This window comes from Camelina sativa, chromosome 5, assembly GCF_000633955.1.
Source record: "Camelina sativa cultivar DH55 chromosome 5, Cs, whole genome shotgun sequence".
Lineage (NCBI taxonomy): Eukaryota > Viridiplantae > Streptophyta > Magnoliopsida > Brassicales > Brassicaceae > Camelina > Camelina sativa.
In genome coordinates this window covers 2537246-2546211 of record NC_025689.1, presented here as the reverse complement: position 1 = coordinate 2546211, position 8966 = coordinate 2537246, and the positions used below count along the sequence as shown (strand labels likewise).

General features: G+C 36.9%; 3 protein-coding genes and 1 non-coding gene across 4 annotated transcripts in view; 2 read left to right on the top strand and 2 right to left on the bottom strand.

Moving 5' to 3' along the window:
- Positions 432-3722, bottom strand: LOC104785063 (probable receptor-like protein kinase At2g42960). Its single transcript, XM_010510188.1, has 8 exons — positions 3282-3722; positions 2177-2876; positions 1984-2088; positions 1761-1883; positions 1503-1673; positions 1271-1400; positions 956-1165; positions 432-866 (listed from the first exon to the last, which is right to left on the bottom strand). Exons 2-8 carry the CDS (start codon positions 2827-2829, stop codon positions 747-749), a joined length of 1512 nt encoding a protein of 503 aa, XP_010508490.1. The 5' UTR covers positions 2830-2876; positions 3282-3722; the 3' UTR covers positions 432-746.
- Positions 6083-6155, top strand: TRNAR-ACG. The gene has a single exon. It is a non-coding gene; the product is annotated as a tRNA-Arg (tRNA).
- Positions 6313-7358, top strand: LOC104785062 (myosin-G heavy chain-like). The gene is made up of 3 exons (XM_010510187.2): positions 6313-6617; positions 6799-6873; positions 6948-7358. Exons 1-3 carry the CDS (start codon positions 6434-6436, stop codon positions 7253-7255), a joined length of 567 nt encoding a protein of 188 aa, XP_010508489.1. The 5' UTR covers positions 6313-6433; the 3' UTR covers positions 7256-7358.
- Positions 7439-8966, bottom strand: part of LOC104785061 (aspartic proteinase CDR1-like) — a 9072-nt gene continuing 7544 nt past the window's right edge. The window contains exon 2 of the mRNA XM_010510186.2: positions 7439-8951. Coding sequence (XP_010508488.1) covers positions 7456-8951 — 1496 coding nt within the window. The 3' untranslated portion in view covers positions 7439-7455. The remainder of the gene's footprint in view (positions 8952-8966) is intronic.

Sequence of the window (8966 nt, the reverse complement as noted above, 5' to 3'; positions counted from 1 at the left end):
AGTACTATATGCAAAGTAAAGAGAATTAGTGAATTACTGTTATAGTAGCTTTTAACTGGCCACGTGATGAGAACGTGTCAAAGAATCTAATTCAACTTACAATGAATTTAATGATATGAGAAAGTGAGAGTCGCAACAAAAAAAGAAAAGAACAATACGACAAGTACGACGCAACATTTGACAGATTTGCAAGAAAAAAGCTAGTGGTTTTTATGGACGTTAGACTTTGATTATTAATTCAAATTCGTATAGTTTTGTCATCGTTCAATAAAGTTTTCACATTCTGATAATATAACAAATAACAATAGGTTTTGTAATAACAAAAAATAACGATTTCTATAAAAAGGCTTTAAGCTAAGCCTCTAGCCGTTATAATTGAACTTAGTTTTGTCTCTTTGTTTCTGTCCCTTTGTTTCTGCTTACGTCTTCAATCTTAAATAGATTTACAAAGACTTCTCTCTCCTTCTGTTGTCACATAAATCTTAAACACATGTTTTTGACTGACAAACGTTCCGTACCGACCAGACAGGAATAATTAGCTCCAAAATATTAAAAATATAAAAAGAAAAGAAAAAAGCCTCCTAAAGTTGCCGCAGCCATCAGTTATCACTCCACATGCTCTTTTGATCATCTCAGAGAGACAGAGCAAATCAAACGTGTGTGATCATCATTCATCAATCAATTAGTTTGCTAAGTAGAAACAGAATATCTCAAGACTTGAAGGAGCTGCTGTCTGATTCTATTTCTTATTCACAAGTCATATCAGCCTTTGTAATGTGAGTATCTGAACTACTAGGACCAAGAGATTCGTCTTTGGTCTCAACAATCTCCATGTTCGCTGTTTTGCTCCTTCTGTTCCTCCTCTCCTGCCATAACATGACGATTTTTGTTTGAATGATGAATACGGAAACATATATATTTATAACAACTGTTACAGCTTTGGACCATCATATACCTTGTGAAAAGGGTGTTCATCGGATTCAAGCATCCGTGCAACCTGACTCATTCTAGGACGTTTCTCTGCTTCAGGATCAACACATCTAAGGGAAACCAAAAGTGCCCGTTTCAGAGCACTTTTACTAGGTCTAGGTTCAAGTCTTGGATCCACAACTTCTTCAGCTCTTCTTGTTCCAACCATCATCTTTAGCCATTCAACAAGATTCACCTGCCAGCCAATACACAGACCGATTCATGATATTCAAGAAACGAACATATTCATAACCAAGATTTCCAAGCAATGTACAAAATCTATACCAGTTTTAATTAGTACCTCATTAGCAGGACAGCCATAATCAACTGGATCCCGACCAGTTACAGCTTCAAGAAGCAAAACACCGAAGCTATATATATCACTCTTTTCGTTTAACATACCTGTATTAGCATATTCTGGTGCTACATATCTGAATAAAACAAAAGACAGCAATGATGTATTTGTAAGGACATCATCTGAGAAGATAATAATGATAACATGCCTAAGGAAGGTACAAAATTTTGGACTTTACCCAAAGGTACCCATGACTCTGGTTGTGATGTGACTCTCACCCGAGTCCAAGAGCTTGGCCAACCCAAAGTCAGAGAGTTTTGCATTAAACTCATCATCAATCAATATATTGCTTGCTTTTATGTCTCTGTGGACCACTTTTGGTTCAATTGCTTCGTGTAAATAAGCAAGCCTGTAAAATTGTACAAATTGCAGAGTATTTTATTATGCAAGCATTGAACATATCTGACAGAAGCTAAAACTGTTTCAAACCACTTACGCTTGTGCAGTACCAGTAATGATCTTCATCCGTGCCTCCCAAGTGAGATTTCCATGTTGCCGCATTGCTCCATGTAACCATTGTTCTAAGTTACCACTATTCACATACTCATAAACAAGCATCCTGTATTGATCATCATAATTAGAGACAGTAAGATCCTTTTGCTTTGGCAGTATAACTGTAGAAGTATGTTCAAAATGATAAAAAGACAAGTGAGACTCACCGATGAACTCCCTCTATGCAATATCCTAAAAGCCTAACAAGATTCTTGTGTCGTACATGACCAATAGCCTCAACTTCTACTCGAAATTCCTTCTCAGCTTGCCCTCTAGAGACCAAAGCTTGGAGATGATTATTAAGGAAACCAAAAATAGGATTTACAAACATGTAATAGTCCAGTTGAGTTGAAAACTTACAGATTGTTCAGAAGTTTCTTTACAGCAACCTCGGTACCATTAACGAGTTTACCCCTATAAACTACTCCATAACCACCCTCTCCAAGAACATTTACTGCAGCAAAACGGTTGGTAGCTAGCTCAAGATCCCTAAGAGTAAACCAGTGTCCCCAACCAAGGTGAGATATTTCCGGTAAACCAACCAAAGGAGATGCTGTTACATGTCCTCCATACTGTCTACCAGCACTTACAAAGCCTCCTTCTTCACCGGAATGAGAACTACAAGCTCTCTCATGATGATTCACAGAGCTACATTGACTTAAAGTATCATTATCACTAGACTTGGTTCTTCCCAAGTGAGACAACATCGTCTTTCCAGTGGATTTATCATTCATTTCGATATATAAACTTTCAGGGTGAGGATTGTGATTCTGAAACCTAGCTCTGTCCACTCTGATATCTTTGGACTCATGTGGTATCTGGTTGAAAGGAAACTTACTTGAAGAACTTCTAGATTTCCGGCGGAATGTGATCCATAGAGACAAGATGCAGAGAATCATAACTATGAATACTCCAACAACCAAACAAACCCATACCCACAACTTCAACCCCTTCAAACCAAAAAAAGATATCTTCTTGGACATCTCAGCGTTTAAAGAATTCTCAGGTGGCATCTCTGGTCCTCTGTATCGAAGCTGCTAAAACCTTCTCTTATAACCACCTAGACAACAAGAGAGTGTCTTACAGTTAAACACTTGCATACATCATACAAAGACTAAAAAGAGATATCTTTTTCACACTTCTCAGTTGTAACTTGGCCATATAACTCAATCTGATGGGTGTGAGTTAAGTAAGAAGAAGGTAAAAAACGCACACTTTCTCATTGGTATAAGCAAAAAAATTGCGGCATATCAACAAAACAAGGTATGGGGCATTACGTGTCCCCAAGAAAGATGGGAGCTCGAAGAAACAAAAGAGAATCTTTGGCTTTTTAAGACCATCGAAAAAAAGCATCACTTAAGTTTGAAGCAAGAGACAATCTACAGAGAATCTAATCACATAATGCCATCCAAAGAAAACATTCAGGGCAAACAACAAAACAAAAGAGAGAGCATATAAATTTTACCTTAGAATGTGGGGAGAGATAAAGCTTTATCCTTTAGATGTTGTATCTTCATCTTACAACAGAAGAAGAAACTATGAAAGAATGAAAGAGAATAAAAAAGGTTCCAACTTTTTTATCTGTTTCTGAAGCAGAGCCAGAGGAAGATACTGAAATCAATTAATGAATTGGAGATTTTGGGCTAACCAGAGATAGATTCATCTAACCCAGAAGGAACTCTCATTAGAGTTAAGGTTAAAAAACCAAAAGAATATATTAATATAACAAGGAAGTGTGTATATAACTATATATAAACTACACAGTAATGGGTTAATGGGAAAAAAAAGTTGGGTGGAACTGGTTAGTGGGGAGAGAAGCTTTGTTTGCAATGGAGGAAACAAGAGAGAGAGAGGGGAGTGAGCAGTGAAGGGAAAGCAAAGACAGTGGATTTGTCAACTGTAACATTTATAGCTGGTTGAAGAAATTAAATTAGATATTTTCACAAAATTTTATTTTTAATTATCCTATATAAACAACCAAAAATTATTGCAACAAAATGAAAAATTGAAAGTGGATAGAGAGATAGATATGGGTAGGGGTAAAGCCAGTGGTAAAGCACAGAAGAGGGAATTCCCAAACACACAGGCTTTGGGATTTTTAGGTCAATATTATTCAATATTGTAATCTTTTTTTTTTCTTCCTTTCACATGTCAAGGTTTGGATTCTATCAAATTTTACATTTTTGTTTTCTAGGTACTTCCAAATATTTAATTATGACATATACGCTTGTTGAAGACTTTATACTATTATTTTTTGGTCGTGGTGAATAATATATGGCATTCAAATGCACACAAATAGAAATTTATGTCTTTGTTGTGCGGGAATGTTACAACTCATTAGTCATATGTGTAAGGAAACCAATGTGCCTTTCTTGGAGAACATGAATGAGTTCATGAGAGAGACTAAAAAAAGCCTTTGATGGAGGCTTTACTTGAAGCATAACTTTTGGATAAAGTTTTATGCCAAGAAAAATAAATTAAATCTTATAAGCTTTTTTTTAACATAATGATAAAAGATGATTCTGGATATGGTATAATTAAGTCCCTAATAATACTATAAACATTGCACTTGCTGACTTGCATGTTGGTCGTCGTGTGATTGGTTGATGGTGGGTGGGGGTGTTGTTACAGGCTAAGGCCAGGTTTTGGCAGAGGAAAGAATGGCCAATTTTTTTTTTTCAGAATACTGTTGTTGCCGCCATGTGATCATGTGCTCCTCACGTGTCTTACACCTCCTTTTAGTTAGATTCGTCGTCCTTAAGTGTTTATTCCTCCCCAAAGTTTATGTGATTTTGATGAGGGCAGAAAATGTGATGGAAAGTCAGAAAAGAATGATTACTCTTTGATCAATTATCAATACTAGAATTATATGATTTCTCCATGTGTGCAAATTTATGCTATTATTGACACCCATATTATGTCAAATTTCCTTTTACAAAAAAAACATCTAGTGACATATATAATGAACCCATATGGGGTGATAGCGCAAGTTGACAAGTGTCACTAGAAGAATCTGATCAAGAATTCAAAAGACTTTTAAATTGATTTTAACTTAAATGTACAAAATTATGGCATTGAGTTTTGGTAAGAAGAATGAAGTGTTCAAAGCTCGATGGAAAACGAAAGAGATTCAATAACCTAACAACTATTATTGCATTTAGCTCTAAACAACGTACTTGGAAACTACTAGAACCAAACTAGAGACACATAATTGATGATTTTGCTAAGAAACCTCAAGGAATTCTCATTAAAAGTATGCGAGTTTGAAATTCGATAACATTGGTTTGGTCCGAGATGTATATATAGATGAATCTCTCCTAGTAATTAAAAAGTTTTACATATATAAATCGCATATATATACATCTAAAAAGTGTACTTTAATCCTTCTCCTATCATTTAGCATAGTTGAACTGCACCAATAGATAGAAATACAGTGCAAAGAAAACAAAAGAAGTCACATATAGGTAAGCTTCAGTCGAATTATTTAAAACAAATCGAATTGTCGTATATACAATTGTATATGTATTGCGTTTCCTTTATGTAGGCCTTTATAGATAAAGATTAAAGATACATATATAAAGAGGAAAAGTTTTTCTTTCGTGTGATTCATCAATTCCTATGTCTCTCTTTTCAAACTTTTCACCTTTGCTTGACCACCAAACAAAAAAAGACATAAGCATTCACAACGGCTATTTGGAGACCGACAATCACAAATACGATACCGTATCATAGCCCAATACAGCAATAAGCATATGAACACATTTCTCTAGTTCCGTATCAGTTTCGACATCCGAGTCTCAATAATAAGACAACGTTTCTAAAAACGTTTATGTGAACAAAAACACACATAATAAAAATGTACTATACACTACAACGTGTTGTTTTTGTCTAAAACGACATTTACAATGATTCCAATGCGATAACTTACGGGTAAAAAAAAAAAGAGCTTAGGATAGCATATACGCAAACTGTTACGGAGGTTAAAGGTCATACTTAAATGATCAAACACAACATTAAGAGGAAAGTGAAATCCATAAATTAACAAATCCTCAACACATCAAAAGAAGCATGAAGAAAATACACATTTACATATTTTTCACTCTTACTTTGATAAGTTTCATGTATTGTGTGTGTCTTCATCTTTTTTTCGCGACAAAAAGTATGCTTGATTTTGAGTCTTTTGACTTTAGACTTTAGACTTTAGACTTTGGAGTTTTAATTTTTACTCTGCTAAAGATCGTTGATAAGCGGAGAACAGACAAAAAGGACTCCATGGCCCAATGGATAAGGCGCTGGTCTACGAAACCAGAGATTCTGGGTTCGATCCCCAGTGGAGTCGTTACTTTTTCATTTTCGCTTTACACGTGTTTGCGTCCCACGTGTAAATCGTCCCACATATAAATAAACCGAAGGATCTTTCGGAACGAATTAAGGCGGTTTAGTTTGGTCAGACTCGGAGACGTGTATTAATTAATTTTGTTTTCCCAAAACAATATTTGAAAAATTTCCTGACCTCTCAACGAAATTGAAATTTTCAGAATCTCAAAAGAGGAACACAGAACAGTAAAGAAACAAAAAAAAAATTTGCAGTGGGGAAGCTTCGAGCTTTTTCATGTTATGGCTTTGAACTTCTTCTCCGCTTCTCTTCACCCACTTTCAAATCCTTCTTCTTCTTCTCATCGATTCAATCAGAAACACCTCCTTTCCCCAACACGTGTCCGCTCTGACAGGAACGAAATCGGCGTTACTGACAACGACAACAACAACAACAACAACGATCCTTCTTCATCTTCCTTCTCCGGTACATGATTCAAATTTCTTATCTTTCCGATAAGGGTTTTGTGTAATTTGCCAAATTGGTTCTTCGGTGAACTTAGGAATTGAGAAAGGACCAAACTTTGTGTGATTTCTATGTAAAGATGAGATTTTTTTTTTTTTAATCTATTGAGTTCTGATAAGCATTGAATTCGTTTCCTTTGAAGGTTCTTCTTCAACTTCATCTTCATCAGTACGTACACAACTAGATCTTCTTGAACAGCTAACTTCAACAAGTGAAGGTACATTACATTACATGGTTTTGATTAGATCGTAGTAGAATCATTCACCTGGGATTTATATTATTCATCATCAGGTTACATGAGTGATGGTGGTGGTGGTGGCTCGAGGGGACTTACTATACGTGACCAATTGGCTGGACTTGTTGGTGACAGAGACGATGATTTCTCCATTCCATTAGGCAAAAAAAACTTAAAGAAAGTGAGTCCTAAATTCTTAACCACTTCTCAGAAAAGGAACATTAAGAGACAAAGCTACCTTAATGAGGTCTCTCGCAGGAATGATTCTGTTTTCTTTGCTACTATTGGCGCCTTTGTACTCCTTCCTCCTTTAGTCATTCTAGCCATTGCTATCTTAACTGGCTATGTTCAACTCTTCCCATAACTATTAAAGTTTCTTTACTTTTGTCAATAAACAAAATTGCATATAGCAGGAGTTGCTTGTAATTACATCCAGTAATGAACATAGCTTGATCTTATTGGTACTATGTACTACTCTTTGTTTGATAAGGAGTATCCTAAAGAATCAAAGAAACTAGGTTCTGTGTGTACAGTTACTTTTATGTTTATAAATCTATTAACGGTTTATATATCAGCACACTTTGTGGGTGCGTACCCTAGTCTAGACCTCTTTGTATCATAGAGTATATGGAAATTTTGTTGCTGGTAGTTTCCAATGATGGAAAAGGATGATTTGGGAGTTCCTAGAATTGCCAAACAAACAATATCCTCACTCAACCTGATGAAGGTGTTCTCAACGGGGAACGTCCAAACTGCTCCATCTGCGAAAATTATCCCGAGCTCAGGCAGGTTGATGTTCTCCTCTACGCCAGACACATTGAAACAAGGATCAAGGATATGGAAATCTCCAAACACCGGGTACTTGTCTTTTATCTTCTCTGCAAACTTGTTTTTGATGATCTCATATGCTGGTTCAGCGAAATAGCTTAAGGTTGTACCCGAATCAATGATGGTTCCACCACCACCATCTGATGAGATGTTCCATGTTTCTTCAGGTATGTCATCAAGAGCTTCGCCGTCAACTAGAATGGATTTGATCTGTATATAGTAAAATGACTCCATAGAGTTTTCCTTCCCGTTCACAAAAGAAGTGAAATTCAGATTCGGGTGGTTCAGCAAATCCTTGTCTTCTCCAAAGATCAACTTGCTGCTTACATTGGTGTCGCTGTTTCTATCGACAAGACAGTAGGAAAAGGAATGACCGTAGAGAGAATGAAGTTGAGAAGAAAACGAAAGAGGTCCTCTTCCTAATCCAAGCAGACCTGAAGCACCATTGAAGAGACCTCGGTTCCAATGGCCACACCCAAACATCATGTTTTCCACCTTGTACTCTGAGCTTTCTCCCTCGGTGGTCGTGAGATTAACGGTAAAGGTCTCAACCGCGAAATCTCCGGTTGTGTTTGACCTGTCTCCATACCAGTAGAAATAAGGGCATGATTGGTTATCTGATTCACACTGTACTGGAGGATCGGGTGATGAGATGAGGCTGCATCTAGGGTCATTGCATGTTATGTTCTTGAACGAAGTGGATGTTTTCGGGTCATAAAATGCACCGTTTTGATGGAAACAGTCGTGGCAAGGCAAGCATTGGAGCCAGTTTAAATCACTCCCGGTGTCAAGAATCAATGAAAAGTGTTTTGGTGGTGTGCCCACAAGCACATCCATGAAATATTCGCCAGAACCGTGTATCATACCAGACTGAAGAGTTGCTACCAGCTTCCCTGTTGAAGAAGCCTCTGGAGCTCCCACCAAAGAAATATCCGAGGTAATCTTCTTCTTAACCTTCTCATATTTCGATTTCTTAACCCGGGCGTGAAGCGTCTGAATTCTTGTGAGGTCTTGGATTTTAAGATCAACAACTGAATGTCTTGTTCCCTTTGTTTCTTGATTAATCTCCCTGCGTTTTAGTTGAAGCTTCACCAAATCTCCTGTATGATCCTTGGCAGGTTCATGTTCCATGGAGGAGAAACCGCAATCGTTGCTTGTGGAAGAAGAAACAGAACTGAAACGCATCAGATCTTGGGAATTAAACCCGTCAAGGGATGAAGAGTTATACTCATGTTTCTCTGAAAGAG

Bases quoted from the DNA above. Each gene is read 5' to 3' on its own strand.
- LOC104785063 (XM_010510188.1), bottom strand. From the start codon at position 2,829: ATGCCACCTGAGAATTCTTTAAACGCTGAGATGTCCAAGAAGATATCT. The intron at 2,089-2,176 runs GTAAGTTTTCAA...TTTGGTCTCTAG, and splicing joins AAGAAACTTCTGAACAATCT to AGGGCAAGCTGAGAAGGAAT. The intron at 1,401-1,502 runs GTAAAGTCCAAA...TGTTTTATTCAG, and splicing joins AGAGTCATGGGTACCTTTGG to ATATGTAGCACCAGAATATG.
- LOC104785062 (XM_010510187.2), top strand. From the start codon at position 6,434: ATGGCTTTGAACTTCTTCTCCGCTTCTCTTCACCCACTTTCAAATCCT. The intron at 6,618-6,798 runs GTACATGATTCA...TTTCCTTTGAAG, and splicing joins TTCTTCATCTTCCTTCTCCG to GTTCTTCTTCAACTTCATCT. The intron at 6,874-6,947 runs GTACATTACATT...ATTCATCATCAG, and splicing joins GCTAACTTCAACAAGTGAAG to GTTACATGAGTGATGGTGGT.